This window comes from Colobus angolensis, unplaced genomic scaffold (genome assembly GCF_000951035.1).
Source record: "Colobus angolensis palliatus isolate OR3802 unplaced genomic scaffold, Cang.pa_1.0 Scaffold517, whole genome shotgun sequence".
NCBI classification, from domain to species: domain Eukaryota; kingdom Metazoa; phylum Chordata; class Mammalia; order Primates; family Cercopithecidae; genus Colobus; species Colobus angolensis.
Genome location: NW_012118677.1, coordinates 358098 through 378446, shown reverse-complemented (window position 1 = coordinate 378446; position 20349 = coordinate 358098). Strand labels below are relative to the sequence as shown.

The following is a 20349-nucleotide window of genomic DNA, read 5'->3' as shown; positions in this document are numbered from 1 at the left end:
ATGCCAGAACAGCATAATAGTAGTTACTTCTAGGAAAAAGAACCAGGAGGCTGGAAGATAAGGGATGAAGAGAGATTTTTAATTTTTACCCTATATTCTTTTCTACCTTTAATTTTTATTACAGTACATGTAATAAATACTTAAAAGCAAAGTAATTTTTAAAAATGAAACTTGGCTGGGCATGGTGGCTCAGGTCTCTATTCCAGCACTTTGGGAGGCCGAGGTGGGCAGATCACAAGGTCAGGAGATCAATACCATCCTGGGTAACACGGTGAAACCCCATCTCTACTAAAAATACAAAAAATTAACTGGGTGTGGTGGCGCGTGCCTGTAGTCCCAGCTGCTTGGGAGCCAGGAGGCAGAAGTTGCAGTGAGCCAAGATCACCTCACTGTACTCCAGCCTGGCAACAGAGTGAGACTCTGTCTCAAAAAAAAAAAAAAAAAAAACTTCTGATTCTAAATTTGTCATTAGCCAGTATTCCCATGGTTAATGGCTTATTTGAAAAAACAAATTTCTAATTCTTTCAGTAGATTATCAATCCTTTGGACTACTGGCCTACTGCTTTCCACCTCATAGTAAACATTCTTTCTATCTTTTAAAAGATAGTCCAGGCACAGTGGGTCATGCCTATAATCCCAGCACTTTGGGAGGCCAAAGCAAGAGGATAAACTGAGCCCAGGGATTTGAGACCAGACTGGCTAACATGGTGAGACCCTCTCTCTACAAAAAATAAAATAAATGGGCAGGGTACGGTGGCTCACGCCTGTAATCCTAGGACTTTGGGAGGCTGAGGCAGGCAGATCATGAGGTGAGGAGATTGAGACCATCCAGACCAACATAGTGAAACCCCATCTCTACTAAAAATATAAAAATATAAAAATCACAGGCATGCGTGGTGGCGTTTGCCTGTAATCCCAGCTACTCGGGAGGCTGAGGCAGGAGAATTGCTTGAACCAGGGAGTCAGAGGTTGCAGTGATTGTGTCACTGCACTTCAGCCTGGCGACAGAGCAAGACTCCATCTCAAAATAAATAAATAAATAAAATAAATTAGCCAGGCATGGTAACATTCAGCTGTAGACATTCAGCTGTAGACCCAGCTACTTGGGAGGCTGAGGTGGGAGGATCACTTGATCCTTGGATGTTGAGGCTGCCGTGAGCTGTGATTGCACTACTACACTCCAGCTGGGGTGACAGAGTGAGACCCTGCCTCAAAAACCAAACCAAATAACAACAAAAAATTGTGCCCAAAATTTCTTTTTGTTCACATGAGCTTACCTCCACAAGTCTTTCTTTTAGTACAGCAAATATCTCACATGCAGAGTTAAATTCATACAACATCCATGGGAAATAGAAGATGGGCCAAAAATTTTCATGAGAGATGACTAAATAATGTTCTTTCTTTATGCATACAGCTAGATAAGGCAGTGACTGATCTGCTTTAACTGCCCTGCTATAGGAACACAAAATGGTAAGCCTGTTATGATTGTCAATATGCAAATAATGTGTGCATTCATGACTTAAAAATAACACAGAAAAATAGTACACAGAAAAATAACACAGAAAAACTTTTTTCAAAATTTACTTTCATGTTTTTATGTAATTTTTAAAAATCTAAGTTAATAAATATGAAAAAATTGTTGGGTTATCTATTGAAATATATTTCAAAGTTCTATAGTATTACCTGGCCTTTTGCATTTTCTTGAATGCTTATCTACACCACTATCCTTTGTATTTGAAGAATACTTGATTTAAAAATTATTCACTATTTGACCGAATTAACTGTTCCATTGAGCTAATGAACCATGAAATACTGTCATGTAGCTTGTACTTGATTTGGGGGGCAAACTAATACATTATTTATATTGATTATTCAAATTAACAGTTACTTTAGCACTTTTCAAGCACAGATTAACAGTGACTATGGTTCACAGAGTATTGTGAAGGGTGTATAAAGGTAATTTTGGAGCTAACTTTTAAAACATTTGGATGGAGAAACGGAGGCACATATGGAACATTTATCTCTAAACTGACAATCACCAACAAATTGTTGTTTTAAGAAAGAACACTTCATTCTTGGAGATTGTTTTCTGGCCATCTGTAGCCTTACTTCCTGGCTTTTGATGGCATTGAACTGCATAGCACATCAGTAGTCATTTTAATAATTTAATTAAATTAATACAATTTGGTTAAAAACTTTTAATTTAAAATAACAAATGCAATGCCTTTGTGAAGAGATAGAGAAGTGCTGTGCAGAGTTAGAGCAGATTTGAATCCTGGCTCTGCTACAGGTGAACCAACATTAAGGTTCTGTTTCAATTACTTAACCGATTGTGAAATTCATTTTCTCCATCTGTTAAAAATACCCATCATGTAATCTACATCGTCTGGTTGTAGGTGAGTATCTAGTGAGACAACATATCTAAAATACCTACCATAATGTCTCCAGAAACTCTAGCTATTTTTATTAAATTATTGTAGGAGGAAATGCTTGGAATTATAGAGCTTCCTGAAAATCATCCTAAAGCAATATATTAGGATCCAACCTTATCTTTGTTATGAGGATTAAAATTTCATTCATTCATTCGGTAATTCATTCACATGTGGGGTTCCCACAGACAAAGTCACATTGATGCCTCCTTTAAAAGAAAATAAAATCTTTATGAATTAAAAAAAGCTTAATTTTTGTGGATAAAGCTTAATGATTAAGGCAAGAACACTCTCCCAAAAATACATCATTTTAGAATCCTTCTTAGATTAACACTGTTTGAAGTCTAAACTGTTTTCAGTGGCTCTTCCATCCAAGTCTGGTCTTCTCTGCTGGCTTCAGTGGTCTTTTTACCCAGCCCCGGCCATCAGAGAATGGTTGAAATAGGACCTTTTGGCCAAATAACTTGAATTTTTAGTTTTGGAGTCTTCAAAACAAAACGATAATATTCTGCACATCACAATTTTTTTCTTATCCCCAGGACACAAATCATTTGTTTACATGTCTGTTTTCCCCATTAGATGTTAAGCTCCTTTGAGGGTAAGGACATTGTCTCATTCATTTTTCCATCATTCCCCACTCCCATGCAGAAAGCTTACACTTGGTAGTTGGTAGGTGAAGGGTTTGTTTCTTTAAAATAATGCACTAAATATTATTTCATCCTAACCATTTTGATGAAAAAAATAGTTTACATTAGGCCAGGCACGGTGGCTCATGTCTGTGACCCCAGCACTTTGGGAGGCTGAAGTGGGCAGATCATGAGGTCAGGAGTTTGAGACCACCCTGGCCAACATAGTGAAACCCCATCTCTATTAAAAATACAAAAAATTAACTGGGCATGGTGGCTGGTGCCTATAATCCCAGCTACTTGGGAGGCTGAGGCAGGAGAATTGTTTGAACCCAGGAGGTGGAGGTTGCAGTGAGCCAAGAGCGCACCACTGCACTCCAGCCTGGGCAACAGAGCCAGACTCTGTCTCAAAAAAACAAAAATTTAATTTAATAAAAATAAAAAATAGTTTACATTAGGGTTTCCTCTTGGTATTGTACATTCTATGAGTTTAAATAAATGTATAATGAAATGTAGCCACCATTATAGTATCATATGCAGAATTTTCACTTTGGATGATAACAATGTGATGTAAGTTCATTGATTGTAACAAACATACCAATCAGGTGGGAAATGTTGATAATGGGGGAGGTTGTGCATGTTTCAGGGCAGGGGAGATATGGGTTCTCTCTGTATCCTCCTCTCAATTTTGCTGTGAAACGGAAACTGCTCTAAAAAAATGAAAGTCTTTTAAACAAATAGTTATTTCATGTTATTTCAAAAAGGCTTTGTATTAGTCAGGGTTCTCCGGAGGGACAGAACTAATGGGATATATATGTGTATGTATATATATAAAAGGGAGTTTATTAAGTATTAACTCCCACGATCATAATATCCCACAATAGGCCATCTGCAGGCTGAGGACCAAGGAGAACCAGTCCGAGTTCCAAAACTGAAGACTTAGAGTCTGATGTTCAAGACTTAGAGTCTGATGTTCGAGGGCAGGAAGCATCCAACATGGCAGAAAGATGTAGGCTGGGAGGCTAGGCCAGTCTCTCATTTCACATTTTTCTGTCTGCTTGTATTCTAGCCATGCTGGCAGCTGCTTAGATTGTGCCCACCCGATTAAGGGTGGGTCTGCCTTTCCCAGCCCACAAACTCAAATGTTAATCTCTTTTGGCAACACCCTTACAGACACACCCAGGATCAATACTTTATATCCTTCAATCCAATCAAGTTGACACTCAGCATTAACCAACACAAGTCCACCCCATGTCAACTTGAACCCATACACATCTCCTGAGATCATACATAATCTTCTTCTTCTTTTTTTTTTGAGACGGAGTCTCGCTCTGTCACCCAGGCTGGAGTGCAGTGGCCGGATCTCAGCTCACTGCAAGCTCCGCCTCCCGGGTTTACGCCATTCTCCTGCCTCAGCCTCCCGAGTAGCTGGGACTACAAGCGCCCGCCACCTCGCCCGGTTAGTTTTTTGTATTTTTTAGTAGAGATGGGGTTTCATCACCGTGTTAGCCAGGATGGTCTCGATCTCCTGACCTCGTGATCCGCCCGTCTCGGCCTCCCAAAGTGCTGCGATTACAGGCTTGAACCACCGTGCCCGGCCATACATAATCTTCAAATAAAGACAATAATAAGGTCATAATTATGGCTAACATAATACAATTATGCTTCGTACAACGCACCAGTCCCCAACCCAAATACTATTACATGAAATTAACAATACTTAAATGCTGATGTGAAGTCAATAAATCTTGTGTCACATGATAAAGGAGAAAGGAAATAAAATGAACTTTTTTTTTTTTTGGTACAAGCGTATACAAGCACAAACATGTTTTTAATAAAAGAAGGAGGAAATACTCATGACAATTACAGTCCTTTGTTCTGCAGCTGGTCACGTGGTCATAGCTGGTACTGATGACTACTTTCTTCTACTACCCATTCTGTATTCCCTTTGCCCTCAGCAAGCACCTCAACAGGTTGTGGTTTTTCTCCTAGTGGAGTGACCCAAAACTTCATTCCTGAAGGGTCAGGGACATTTGTAGTCCTGCCTGGATGGGGCTGTTATAGTTTCCTATTGACCTTAATTGCAGGGAATGGTAATACCAAGAGATGCCCAAATGGATCTCCTGTATTCCATGCATACTCTTCTTTACCTTTGTTATAGAGTAGTAGACTGATTTCATCTTGATTGTCTGGGTCAATCACCCCAGCCAACGCTGTAACTCCCTTCTTAGCCTGTTGACTTTAAGGTAGGAGGAGCCCAAAGTGTCCAGGTGGCAATCTTAATTTCCAGTTTAATGGAATTGTTGTTGCGTCTGCTGGTGGCAGTATTCCTCCCTCTGGAACTAAGACCTCTAAGCCAGCAGAATGTAGTGTCATGGGAACAGGAAGCAAAAATTTTGCTAGTGGGTCACTAGGGGTGACGGTGAGTTGGTGCCACTTCCACTTCCACCCCTTGATTCCTGGACCCGTGAATCCTGGCTATGGGAGAAACAGTACCATATACTGGATGCTGATTCAGAGCATACATGACCTTCTGGAGAACTTTGCCCTAGCCCTGCAAAGTACTGTGACCTAGTTGGCATTGTAATTGTGACTTCAAAAGGCCATTCCACCGTTCTGTCAATCCAGTGGCTTCAGGATTATGGGGAACATGGTAAGACCAGTGAATTCCATGAGCATGAGCTCACTGCCTCACTTCTTTAGCCGTAAAGTGAGTGCCTTGGTCAGAGGCAATGCTGTGTGGAATACCATGATGGTGGATAAGGCATTCCGTGAGTCCAGGGATGGTGGTCTTGGCAGAAGCTTTGTGTGCAGGATAGGCAAGCTCATATCCAGAGTAAGTGTCTATTCCAATGAGGACAAAACTCTGCCCTTTCCAACCAGGTAGTTGGCTGATCACCTTGAGGAATGGTGCCATGTGGAGGGCTCGGTGTTGGTCTCTGCTGCTGGCAAATTGGGCACTCAGCAGTGGCCATAGCCAGCTCAGCCTTGGTGAGTGGAAGTCCATGTTGCTGAGCTCATGTGTAACCTCCATCCCTGCCACCATGGCCATTCTGTTCATGGGCCCATTGAGAGATGACAGGGGTGGCTGGGGAAAGAGGCAAAATGGTGTCCACCAAATGGGTCATCCTATCCACTTGATTATTAAAATTCTCCTCTGCTGAGGTCACCCTTTGGTGAACACTCACATGCGATACAATATCTTCACAGTTTTGACCACTCAGAGAGGTCCATCTACATAACTTTTCCCCAAATTTCTTTGTCACCAATTTTCCAATCATGCTTCTTCCAAGTCCCTGACCATCCAGTCAAACCATTGGCTATAGCCCATGAATCAGTATATAATCGCACATCTGGCCATTTCTCCTTCCATGCAAAGTGCACAACCAGGTGCACTGCTTAAAGTTCTGCCCACTGGGAAGAGTTCCCTTCACAGCTGTCCTTCAGGAATGTCCTAGAAAGGGGCTGTAGTGCTGCAGCTGTCCACTTTTGGGTGGTGCCTACATATTGTGCAGAACCATCTGTGAATCAGGCCTTAGTCTTCTCTTCCTCTGTCAATTGATCATAGGGAACTCCCCATGAGGCCATCTGTGCAGGCTGGGGGAGAGAAGGCAGGGTGGCAGGAGTAGAGACCATAGGAATTTGAATCACTTCCTCATGTAACTTACTTGTGCCTTCAGGACCTGCTCGAGCCTGATCATGTATATACCACTTCCATTTGATGATGGAATGCTGCTGTGTGTGACCCACTTTATGGCTCAAAAAGCACCCATTTCATGATAGGCAGTTCAGGTCCAATGGTGACTTGATGACTCGTAGTCAAACATTCTGTGTCCACCAAAGCCCAGTAACAGGCAGAGGTGTCTCTCAAAAGGAGAGTAGTTATGTGCAGAAGATGGCAGGGCCTTGCTCTAAAATTGCTCTAAAATCCTAGAGGCTTCTGCTGCGATTCACCTATGGGAGCCTGCCAAAGGCTCCAAACAGCATTCCTATCTGCCACTGACACCTCAAGCACCATTGTATCTGGTGAGTCATATGGCCCAAGTGGCAGAGCAGATTGCACAGCAGCCTAGACCTATAGCAGAGCATCCTCCTGTTCTGGACCCCACTGAAAACTAGCAGCCTTTCGGGTCACTCAATAAATGGGCCGGAGTAACACACTCAAATGAGGAATGTGTTGCCTCCAAAATCCAAACAGGCCCACTAGGTATTGTGCCTCTTTCTTGGTTGTAGGAGGGGCTAGATGCAGCAACTTATCCTTCACCTTAGAAGGAATGTCTCAACTGGCTCCACACCACTGGACCCCTAGGAATTTTACTGAGGTAGAAGTTCCCTGAATTCTAGTTGGATTGATTTCCCATCCTCTTGCATGCAAATGTCTCACCAATAAGTCCAGTGTGTTTGCTACTTCTTGCTCACTGGATCCAATCAGCATAATATCATCAATGTAATGGACCAGTGTGATATCTTGCAGAAGCAAAAAGTGGTCAATGTCTCTCCAAATAAGATTATGACACAAAGTTGGAGAGTTGATAAACCCCTGAGGTAGGGTAGTAAAGGTATATTGCTGGCCTTGCCAGCTGAAGGCAAATTGCTTCTGGTGGGCCTTCTGGAGAGGAATGGAGAAAAAGGCATTTTCCAAGTCAATGGCTGCATACCAGGTACCAGGAGATGTGTTAATTTACTCAAGCAATGAAACCACATCTGGTACAGCAGCTGCAATTGGAGTAACCTCTTGGTTAAGCTTATGATAAGCCACTGTCATTCTCCAAGATCCATCTCTCTTCTGCACAGGCCAAATGGGATAGTTGAATGGGGATGTGGTAGGAATCACCACCCCTGCAACTTTCAAGTCCTTGCTGGTGACACTAATCTCTGCAGTCTCTCCAGGGAAGCAACCCACCACAATGGCCCTCACCCTACCAGTCATGGAGCCCAATGTGGGGGTTCTGCCAGCTGCTTTGTATGTCTCTGTCAATTATGCATTCTGGCACTGGGGAAATGACCACAGGATGAGTGCAGGAACCCAATGGATGCACTGTAAGTCGGACCTGAGCTAAAACTCCATTAATTACCTGACCTCCATAAGCCCCTACTTTAACTGTAGGACCACAGTGACATTTTAAGTCCCCTGGAATCAATGTTAGTTCAGAGCCAGTGTCTAGTAGCCTCCGAAATGTCTGATCATTTCCCTTTCCGCAGTGCACAGTTACCCTGGTAAAAGGCCAGAGGTCTAACTAGGGGAGGATGGGAGAAAGATTCACTGCATAAATTGTTGGTAATGTAGTGGAGTCCTTCCTCAAGGGGGCCCAGCCTCCCCTTCAGTCAAGAGGTTCTGGGTCTGTAAACTGGCTCAAGTCTGGAAATTGATTGAGGGGCCATCATTCTCTGTTTTTATAATTCAAATTAGTCTTTTGTCCATTCAACCTAGAAGTTTTCTGCTTATATAAATTAAGTAGGAATGAAGTAGGCTTCCTATCAATTTCACTTATAGGTATACCATGATTAATTAGCCAATGCCAGAGCTCTACACAACTCAGACTATTCTGATGGCTGCTTTGCCTCTGCTGTCCATTTTGGTAGCTATGCCCACCTTGCCTTTGATGGTTGAGTGTCTCCACTTGGCCCCTGCCACCTCTGTATCCAATCATTCTCATTGTATTTAAATTTTGTCTTTGAGTGATTGTGGTTCCCACTGTTAGATCTGTCATACAGAGAGGAGCAATTACAGGGCTATTCAAAGATGCGGGTGCTGCCCTCACAATTCTATTTTACAAGGTATTGGTCATGGGTATATCTTCTGGACCCTCCCAGCTGGGATGAGTAGGTCTAAAGTTACTAATCCACTCCACCATGCCAAATCTCCCTAAGCCTTTGGATCCCATCCTCTTCATTAAACCAAGGGAGATCATGCATTTCCAGCTCGCTCACAGTGGGCCATCTTTTAATCCATATTTTAGCTAGCCAAGCAAATAAACTATTAGAACCTTTTTTACCTCCCCAAGCTGCAACATTAAATGCAGAGTCTCTACTTAGTGGGCCCAAATCAATAAATTCAGCCTGATCCAACTCTACGTTCCTTCCACCATTATACCACACCCTTAATATCCAGTCCCAAGCCTGTTCTCCAGTTTTCTGTTTATATAAATTAGAAAATTCAAGCCTTTCTTTTTGAGTATAGCACACCTCCTCGCGGGTCACACTCTCAACCTCACCTCTAGGGGCCCACCAGGGCTTTAGTCTGGTTATAGGTCTAGAAGCAAACAGGAGTATTGGGGGTGGCTCCTGAGGAGAATCAACATTATCTTGCCTGGCAACTGCCTCAGGGGAGGCCATCACTGTTGCCTCAGGCAGTGCAGGGTTTATCTCCTCAGAGAAAGGTGGAAAGGCTGATGGCAGAATGGGTGGTGAAGGGGATGTTGCCACTACTGGGGATGGGGAAGTTCTTCTTTCTGGCAAAAAAAAAGGTTCATCAGGCCAGGTGTAGTGGCTCATGCCTATAATCCCAGCACTTTGGGGGGCCGAGGCAGGTGGATCATTTGAGGTCAGGAGTTCAAGACCAGCCTGGCCAACATGGTGAAACCCTGTCTCTAATAATAATACAAAAATTAGCGAGGCATGGTGGTACGCGCCTATGATCCCAGCTACCCAGGAGGCTGAGGCAGGAGAATCACATGAACCTGGGAGGCAGAGGTTGCAGTGAGCCAAGATCATGGCATTGTACTCCAGCCTGGGCAACAGAGTAAGACTCTGTCTCAAAAAAAAAAAAAAAAAAAATTAAAAAGTTCAAACTCAAAGTCAGTGTCCCCAGCTTCATCAGGATCCTCCCACATGTTCCCATTCCAAGTTGTAGGGTCCCATTATTTTCTGATCAATGCACTCACTTTAACAGTAGACACCAAGCGAGGCTGTGCATGCAACTTTCATTCCAAGTTAGCCACTCGCATGATAAGGGCTCTTTTGTCTGTTTTTCCACAATTTCAGCTCTTTCTCTAGAGAAGATAGGACTCTCACTCAGGGCGATCTTAGCAGATTTGAGGCTCAGTATCTGCTTCTGAAGCTGGGAGATAGAATCCATGAGTTCATCATTTTCTTTCATCACTTTGTCCACTGAACTTAGGAGCAACCAACCAGCTTCATTATGTTCCTTGGTTCACCACATATGGTCAAAGGTATTACATAAAGAGTCACTAAACTCCTTGCCTCTCACGAGCCATGAATCAGGAGTGTCAAATGCGTTTATTTTGCATAACTCTCTAAACAGTTCACACCAAGGACTATCAGTGTTCTCCATACTATTAGAAGTAGAGTCTTTAGCATTTTGGGGTCTAATCATATTAAGCAGCCAACTCCAGAAACCCAAAATCCAGTGAAAGAACTCCATCGTCAATATTCTCTTCCTCTAGAACCACTCCTGGTATCAAAATCTGTATTAGGGTTCTCTAGAGGGACAGAGCTAATGAGATATATATAGACACACATACATATAGTGTGTGTGTGTGTGTATGTATATATATAAAGGGGAGTTTATTAAGTATTAATTCACATGATCACAAGGTTCCACAATAGGCCATCTGCAGGCTGAGGACCAAGGAGAGCCAATCCAAGTCCCAAAATTTAAGAACTTGGAGTCTGATGTTCGCGGGCAGGAAGCATGCAGCATGGGAGAAAGATGTGGGCTGGGAGGCTAGGCCAGTCTCTCATTTCAGATTTTTTTGCCTGTTATATTTTAGCCTCACTGGCAGCTGGTTACATTGTGCCCACCTAGATTAAGGGTGGGTCTGCCCTTCCTAGCCCATTGACTCAAATGTTAATCTCCTTTGGCAACACCCGCACAGACAAATCCAGGATCAACACTTTGTGTCCTTCAATCCAGTCAAGTTGACACTCAGTATTAACCATCACAGGTTTACTTCTTTCTGTCATATTGCTTTAATTGTCATTTGTTATGTCTGATTCAGGAAAGTCACCATGACCATTGAGCTTTTTAAAGTTGTCACCCTGTTGTGAGCTGTTTGACCCCTGTGCTTTCCTAGTTGGTGTGGCTTTCTTGTGTCACAATGATGTTCTCAGGGCTACCATAGATATTTTCAACTCTGGCTACACTTTTGAGTTATCTGGATGCCTGACTTCTACCTGCAGACTGTGATTTAGTAGAATGCAGGTGAGACACAGGAATGAGAATTGTTGACAAGTTGCACAGGTGACTTTGATACTCAGCCAGGCTGAAGAACACCTGGATCACCTGTGCCTTACTCTGGGGATAAGCAAAAGGCTGTTCTTCCTGGTCTGATGTAAGCATGGGCTCTATGCCCATTAAAACATGCTGTGCAAAGTCTGCAAATGGTGCTCCACAGGTCTGATGTGGACTACAAATGTTTTATTTGTTCTGCAAAGTATTATTGTTTTTAAATTGTGAAATATTTCAAACCTACAGAACAGTAGGGATAATAATGTGATAAAAACTCACACACCTACTGTTCAGTCTAACAAATCTGATTATTTTGCTCTATTTATTACATACTTTTAGTAAAGTAATAAAACTTCATAGATGCAATAGAAGCCCTTCATGTACCTTTTCCCTTCATTCCTTCTCTCCCTCTCCAGGGGTAACAACTGGATTTGGAATTTATCATTCCAATCATTTTTCACTAAATATGTATTCAAAGACTGTATTTAGTGTTCTCTTGTTTTTAAGCATTAAGTATATGGTACAGATTCTGTACAGTATTTTATAAAGTTGGGCCAATATTTTAAAACTGAGACATTTCACATGAAATCAGATTTGTTGGCTTCTCTTGAAACAACAGGAAGGTCTGGCAATGCGGGACTAGCTTTCTGGCAGGACAACGTGCCTTATTGGGCCAAGGCTCTTTGGTGTGACATGGTCCCACTAGTCACACTGTGTAGACATATGCACATGCACCTGGACTGTGTCTCCTTTGATGCGGATCTGGCCCCTGATACTGAATTTCCTTCCATTCCAATTCTTTTCTCTCCTCAAGGCCATTTTTGCTGTCCTCTCCTAAGTGCTGAATGCCAACGGTGTCTGCCTCTCACTGTATCTCTCGCTGCCTCTCCTTCTGCTCTCTCTTTTCTCTGGTTTTCATGTTTATTTTCTTGCCATGCCCTGCCATTTCTTTTCTTGACTTTAGTACCAGAAGGACCTGGGTTTGTTTTAAAGACTTTGTCCATCGATAGTAAAAGAATTTATTTTGACCAGTAAACCTGACCCATCTTAATACATCTGTGACCTCTAGTTTGGACCATTCTCTCTAGTTTTGTTTTTATTTTTATTTTTGTTTTCTTTTCTTTCTTTTTTTTTTGAGACAGAGTCTCACTCTGTTGCCCAGGCTGGAGTGCAATGACATGATCTCAGCTCACTACAACCTCCGCCTCCCAGGTTCAAGAGATTTCTGGCTAATTTTTGTATTTTTAGTAGAGATGGAATTTCGCCATGTTGGCCAGGCTGGTCTCGAACTCCTGACTTCAAGTGATCCACCTGCTTCGGCCTCCCAAAGTGCTAAGATTACAGGCGTGAGCCACCTCACATGGCCCATTCTTGCTAGTTTAAGTGTTGTTCACGTTTTGGAGCTCCAGAAGGCTGGACACTGGATAAAGTGGACTTTCACTAGGTTATACAGTTCTTAAGGGCTGAGATCCTTTTGTCTATTTTACCCACAGCAGTTGGCAAAGTGCCACACACTTAATCCTTAAGAATGTATTTACAGAATGAAAGAATATTAATGAGTTAAATTGTGTTTTATTACGTACATCCTTTTTAATAAGCCAGGCCAGTCCCTGGCCCTCCTTTATTTTTCAGAATACATGCAACCCAAGAGGTCTCTCCAGATAAAGATCTGAGCCTGGCAGGGAAGGCACAGAGCAGAGATAGAAGAGTGTTCAAGGCTTATGGTGGTTTTGGTGGGAAGTTTTTTGAATAGAAAAGAAGTAAAAGGCTTTCAGATATCCTTGATATTTGTAAGAATCTGAAGGTGAGAGGGATAAACAAAATATTTTCAGAAAGTGCTGTTTCATGTGTAATGAATGGATTCCTCTTGAAGTGGTTCTTCAACAGAGATTGCACTAAAAAATCAATTGCTTTAAATTACATTTTTATGTCATTCTGCCTGGGTCGGGACTATCAGGCTTTAGACAGATGACAGCATGAAAGAAATATGTATGCCATACAGATGACTATAATGCCTTCTGGTGTTTTAGCCAAGGGCAATCCTTGCTAAATATGGAAGTCTTCCCCTATGGATAGAGATAGTAGGGCTTCCAGTGAGTATTCTATCAGTACCCACATCAGGGTCAGAAACTTCTGAATTAATAAAAACACATTAACTGTCACCAGAGCTATTTTGTGTGTAATATAAGATGCAATAGAAAGTCAGTTTCAATAGCTGGTTGGGAAATAAATGAAAACACGTCTGGAAGTTATAATTCTTATAAATTTAACCCATTAAGTCACATGTGATGAATTTACAATGCAATGTCTCTGCAATAATTCAATCTAAAATAAATCCTCTTTCTGTTTATTGTTTGGAAACAGGTAGTAATGACACCTGAACACTAAATTGTGCTAATCCTAATAAAATTGAGTTACACCAGCTCTGGACTTTGGGTAATAGCATTAGTTGTGTCAGTGGAAGGCACATGACACTTCTGTCATTATGTTCAGTGCGAGATGGCTTGGTCTTCAAAGTTGGAAAGGGTTATACATTCTCAAAAGCATTTTTCAGATGGACATTTGCTGTCACTGCTGAGAATTCATTCAGATAGTTACTATGTCTGCTGTTTTCTTCTCATTTACAGTAATATTAAAAGTGAGCTGTAAAGTCTAGGGCTTTGGTAGAGAGTGGCTGATTTTGTTTTCTTTCTTTCTTTTTTTTTGAGATAGTCTCACTCTGTTGCCCAGGATGGAGTGCAGTGGCGTGATTTCGGCTCACTGCAACCTCCACCTCCTGGGTTCAAGTGATTCTCCTGCCTCAGCCTCCCGAGTAGCTAGACTATAGGTGCCTGCCACCATGCCCAGCTAATTTTTTAATTTTTAGTAGAGACAGGGTTTCGCCATGTTGGCCAGGTCTGAAACTCCTGACCTCAGGTGATCCGCCCGCCTCGGCCTCCCAAAGTACTGGGATTATAGGCTTAAGCCACTGCACCCAGGCAGCAGTGGCTAATTTTCATTGGTGCTCACTGCTAAAGCCAGTCCAAATAAAATGCAACTGGCTACAGAGCAAATCCCATAATTCCACTGTCTAGTTTCCTAGGGCTTCTGAAAGTTGTCAGAATCAAAATGGAGTTGTGGCAAAAACCCTGACAAGCAGAACTGAGAAGGACAGGAAGGGAGGGCTCTCATGCACAAAAGGCTGCAAAAACCACAACCTTGCAAAAAGGCCATTGCAACTTTATACACATACATATAGGCACACAATACTTCTGTGAGGACATCTGCCCAACAACTGCCTGTCCAACCTCAGACCGATATTACTCCTGTTATTGATCCTTGTAGCCAAGGATCTGAACACAATTATTGAATCCTCATTTTAAAACAAACAATCAAAAAACCTTTGTCTTCCTTTATCTCCCTGAATACCCATAGAGTTTACTATGTACATGAACACCTATTCCAAAATAAGCACCATTTTCTTTCAGAGTGTCCTTCTCTGTTTGTTATTTAGGATGACAGGCTGCTGTAACCAATACACATACTGGAGGGCTTAAAACAACAGAAGTTTATTCTTTCACAATCTGGAGGCTAGCTGTCCAAAATCAACCCTTTGGCAGGGTTGATTTCCTATGGGAGGCTCTGAGGGAAAATCTGTTCCTTGCTTCTTTCCTAGCTTCTGGTGATTGCCTGCTATTTTTGCCATTCTTGACTTGTAGACACATCACTCCAATCTCTGCCTCCATCATCACATGGCATTCTCCTTGTGTGTGTGTGTGTGTGTGTGTGTGTGTGTGTGTGTGTCTATTTGTCTCTGTGTCTAAATTTCCTCTTTTATTATAAGGATACCAGTCATTGTAATAGGGCCCAGACTAATCCAGTATGACCTCATCTTAACTTGATTGCCTCTGCAAAGGCTCTATTTCCAAATAAGTTCACATGCCCAACTACCTGGGCTTAGGACTTCAACCCTTTTAGGGGACATGACTCAACCTTAATACCTACCTTCCCCTGAGACTGCTACCCCTGGGCCCTCCCAGTCAGAAATTCCGGAGCCATCCACTATACCACTACAGTGTGTGTGTGGGTCAGGCATGTTGCACATACCATCTCATTTAATTCTTACATAGCTCCTATAGTCTGGGGCTAATTGTCCCAATTTTAAGAAAACAGAGGCTCAGAAAATTTAGACTACCAGCTAGAAAGTGTAGAACAAGGATTTCAATTCAGCCATGCCCTTTCCACCATGCCCTACCATTACCCTCATTCAAAAAAAGTTTGATCTTTGGCTTTGGAAGCAATTACTATAACCCAAGTCCAGCTCTTTCACAACTTTTCACTCAAACAGAGTTACCAAAAGAGTGGGTATGAGAGACTTGGCCAGGACAAACACTGGTGATCGATTTTCTCCAGACCTTAGAATATCTGACTATTTTCCACCATGTGATGATAGTACTTTTGTGTTAGATTACATTTTAGCCATAGGAAAATGATCATCTGTCAAGAGAACCTCTCACTTCTCCCATGGATGCATTTCTAAAACATTTTATAAATTGCATTTGTGCATATCCAGTTTTTTAATGCATTGGGGCAATTTGACTTTTAAAAGAATCTTATCTGTTGTCAAGTTCTATTTCTCTGCTCCTTAAATAATTTTTAAAGTCACTTTCCTCATCATTATCCTCAATATAATAGCTAATATTTACATTTCTCTAACTTGATTATTGCAATGGCTTCCAATATGTCTCTCTGCCTCCAGTTTCCTCCCATACAATCCACCCTTGACACTGCTGACTCATTCTGATGCTTAAAAGCATGTTTTATGTATTTAAAAAGTGTTATGTTAACATTTAACAAATATTTACTGAGTGTACTCTGTGCCAGGTGTTTTTCTAGGTACTGGGATACAGCAGTAACCCACAGGAACAAAAAATCCTGCCCTCGGGGAGCTTATATTCTGCAAAGTTGATTCTTGTAATTATATATCTTTGCACTACATATTTTGCTACAGATCTTAGCAGACAGGAATAATGATGATGATGGTGGTGGTGGTTTCCAAACTTCTATTATGTGTCATCCATTATCCTAAGCCATTATAATAACCCATGTGGTAGCCATTATTGTACTGATTTTTGCACAGGAGAAAACTGAGACTCAGAGAGTGAAGTAAGTCCAAAGGCAGAGACTTTAAAAAATGAGGCTAGGCATGGTGGCTCACACTATAATCTCGGCACTTTGGAAGGCTGAGGTGGATCACCTGAGACCAGGAACTTCAAGACCATCCTGGGCAACATAGCAAAACCCTACTTCTCCAAAATTAAATAAAAATTAGCTGGGCATGGTAGCGCACACTTGTAATGCCAGGTACTTGGGAGGCTGAGGAAGGTGGATTGCTTGTGCCCAGGAGCTAGAGGCTGCAGTGAGCCATGATCATGCCACTGCACTCCAGCTTGGGTGACAGAGCAAGACTTTGTCTCTAGAAAAACTGTTGAGCTGGGCACAGTGGCTCACGCCTGTAATCCAAGCACTTTGGGAAGCCAAGTTGGGTGGATCACCTGACATCAGGAGTCTGAGACCAACCTGGCCAACATGGTGAAACCCAGTCTTTACTAAACACACAAAATTAGCTGGTGTGGTGGCACATGCCTGTAATCTCAGCTATTCAGGAGGCTGAGGCAGGAGAATCCCTTGAACCCCGGAGGCAGAGGTTGCAGTGAGCCGAGATCGTGCCATTGCACTCCAGCCTGGGTGACAAGAGTAAGACTCTGTCTCAAAAAAATACAACACAAAACCCTGTCTCTACTAAAAACACAAAAATTAGCTGGGCGTGCTGGCAGACGCCTGTAGTCGCAGCTACTCAGGAAGCTGAGGCAAGAGAATCGCTTGAACCAGGGAGGTGGAGGTTGCAGTGAGCCAAGACTGTGCCACTGTATTCCAGCATGGGCGATAAGAGCAAGACTCCGTTTCAAAAAACAAAACAAAACAAAACATTGAAGGCAAGATTTGAATCCAGTACTTTCTTTCTTCAAGACATTGGCCACTTCACTACACATCCTATCTTATATGTTCAAAGGGTTTATGAATAATGGAACTCTATGGAAGCTCTTTGTAATACAAATAACCACTGCAATAATCTGTTTATAAAATGAAAATGTGATATACTTACTTCACCTAAAGCACGGTTTGCCCTCCAGGGGACATTTGGCAATGTGTGGAGGCACTGTTGATAGTCATGATGTCAGCAGCAGTGGTGCTACTGGCATCTAGTGCGTAGAGGCCAGTGTGCCTTCATCTGCTATGACTGGTATAACAAAATACCTTAGAGTGGGTAGCTGACAAACAACGGAAATTCATTTTTACAGTTCTGGAGGCTGAAAGTCCAAGATCAAGGTGCCAGCAAATTAGATATTTACTGAGGACTTGCACCCTACTTCATAGCTAGTGCCTCTAGCTGCATCCTCATTCGGTGGAAGGAGTCATCAAGCTCCTTCCAGTCTCATTTGTAAGGGCACTAATCTAACTCAGGAGGGCTCTGTCCTCATGACTCAATCTCCTGCTAAAGGCTTTTAATACTATTACACTGCTGATTAAGTGTCAACATATGAATTTTGGGAGGACAGAAACATTCAGACCACACCACAGGAAAACAGACCTCTACAACGAAGGGAAGTATCTGGCACAAAACAGCACTGAGATTGAGAAACCCTGACACATCATGAGGCAGTTGGATACATTTTAAAAACATTTAGACCCTTATTTTTCCTTTCTATTTTTAACGTCCCTCAGTGAATGTACTCTTTATGCATTGAAATAAACCTTGTTTATATTTTAAAGGCACCCGCCTCCATCCCCATATTTCAACTTAAATTTAGTAATGGATTTTCTGGGAAAAGTGCATATCAGTTGAACACTTTTACAAAACATATATTTCTAAGTTTTAAGTACCATTTTACCCAATTGTTTACAGAAACATTAACTCTAATGCTTTTGTATAATTTTAAAACATTATTCGTATTCTGTTCTTCGTTTATAAAAATGATGCCAAAGAGCAATGCCAGGGGACATTCTTCTTTAAACCGATTGACTGTAGAAGTGATGGATCTGCACTGAGTCTCCACTCAAGCAAGTCTTCATCCTGGTAGCCCTTTGGAAAGCAGTTGACTAGAGACCGACATGTAGTCTGTGACTGTGGAACAGTTGTTTTTTCTGGGAGACTAACTGATCTGTGTTTGATTCAATTCTGTGATATTGATCTTGAGAGCATCATGTTTTCCTACTAAGTCCCAAGAACATTCCTGGCCTTCATAATCCCACCTCATGGTTTGAAAGTCAAAAATAGAAATTCATATGACAAAATGGAAGTCACATTCATTTGATCATTTTTCTTTTCCTTTAAAAACAGTCCTTAAAAGTTCTTTGGGGTAGGGTGGAGGCAGCACTTGAAGAGGTCAGCAGCCATGGCTTGGTATAAAGAGCTTCCCTGTTTCTCAGAGGCCTAGAATTTGTTTATGAAGGGCTCTGTTTCTTGACAGACATGACAAGACACAGTTTTTGAACTCCTCTGCATCAAAGAGTGTACACTTACTTCAGCATGAACTTCTGCTTCCAGACCAGAGCGAGGTAGCTGCTTTACTCCAACTTTCGTAATGCTCCAAGAGATTAAGTGCCCTCATCTTCAGTGGACATCAAAGTTTTGATCAGACAACTAACTTTTCTAATAAATTTCTGGGCTTCTTCTGAATAATCTTTCAAAAATTTTAGGAAGATTTCTGTACATACACTCGGGAGACAAAATCATGATTTCCCTGGAGTTTTTATTACATCCTCATTATTCTTACCTATTTCTTCAGTAGTCCTAGCAATGAGAACCAGACAAGATCATCTTGGCCAAACGACCAATGCTATTGGTTTACTGCCCCGTTTCAGTTGGAGACAAGAATGGTGGATCCTGGTCACCTCCACGGAGGGAACACAGAGAACATTCACTGTTAAAATATGACACCTATAATCAGGAAAACCTATGGTTTTACCATAGCAGTTTTATAGATGAGGTTATTTTTGGGATGTTGAAAATGCAGCAATTAAAAGTTACAACACATGCATGTTGGAACTTTTCATGCCTCAATAAATTATTTCCCTACCAAGTATACTCTTAAAGACTTTAACACCTAATGTCTGGCCTCAGCGTCCTCACGGGCTAATGTGGCAATTATTAAGCGTGTAGAATTTGAGCAAACTTTCTAAACCTCTCCTGCATGTCTTACTCTAATTCCACAGCCCCTTAAATCGCCTCCCTGGGATCCAAGCGGCTTGGAAAAGAATGAAAGTCTGAACAGCCAGGGACCTAAGGAATCAAGTTTCATTTACTAAGAAAAACTAGAAGGACTGCGATTAGATTAGGCAAGGTGGGAAAGGGATACTGGCAGGTAAAGCGCCGGAAAGTTACAACTTGGGTTATTTTCTAACTGGCGTCTTGCAAAGGGACACCGTGTAGGTATCCCGCTCGCTAACTTGTAAATGAACTTCACGTTCTCTTTGGTGGCAGGAGAATTCTGAATGTGAGAACCTGGCGGCCGTTCAACGACCCCGCCCTCGGGGTCCCCAGGGGGCGTCCTCTGGAGAGTCTGATTGTCTGGGGCGAAGGCACAGGGCGAGCTGCGAGGGAGGAGGAGAATCAGGGCCGCCAGCCCCGAAAGCACACACAAAGCGGCCCGACTCTCCTTTGGTGGGAACTTCCCTGGCCGCCAGCGGAGCGGGAACGGGAGGGGGCGGCGGGGCGGCGGTTCCCTTCGCCGAGGCGGAGAACAGCGCGCGCTAGGCTCGGGGAGCGTGGCGAGCGCAGCGGCCGCCGCCTCTTCCCTTCCCCGCCTCCGCTGGCGCTGCCTCCTCCCTCCGTCCGGCTCGGCCTCTCTTGCTCCCTCCCCTCCTGGCTGGCTTCGGCGGCGGCGGGCGGGGAGGGCGTGCGCCGGCCGAGAGGTGTCGGCGGCGAGGCAAAGGAAGTTTCAAGTGGAAGGTCGTCCACCCGCTGGCGCGTCCTCCTGCTCTCCTCCGCAGCATCATGGCGGAGCCGAGCGGCTCGCCCGTGCACGTCCAGCTTCCCCAGCAGGCGGCCCCGGTGACGGCG

The 20349-nt window shown here is 42.8% G+C and overlaps 1 protein-coding gene across 1 annotated transcript in view; it reads left to right on the top strand.

The window, feature by feature from the left end:
* The first annotated feature begins 20168 nt into the window (after window positions 1–20168).
* STK39 (serine threonine kinase 39) overlaps window positions 20169–20349 on the top strand; it is a 300851-nt gene continuing 300670 nt past the window's right edge. Inside the window, exon 1 of the mRNA XM_011960610.1 lies at window positions 20169–20349. Within this exon, the coding sequence (XP_011816000.1) occupies window positions 20284–20349 (66 nt within the window). The 5' untranslated portion in view covers window positions 20169–20283.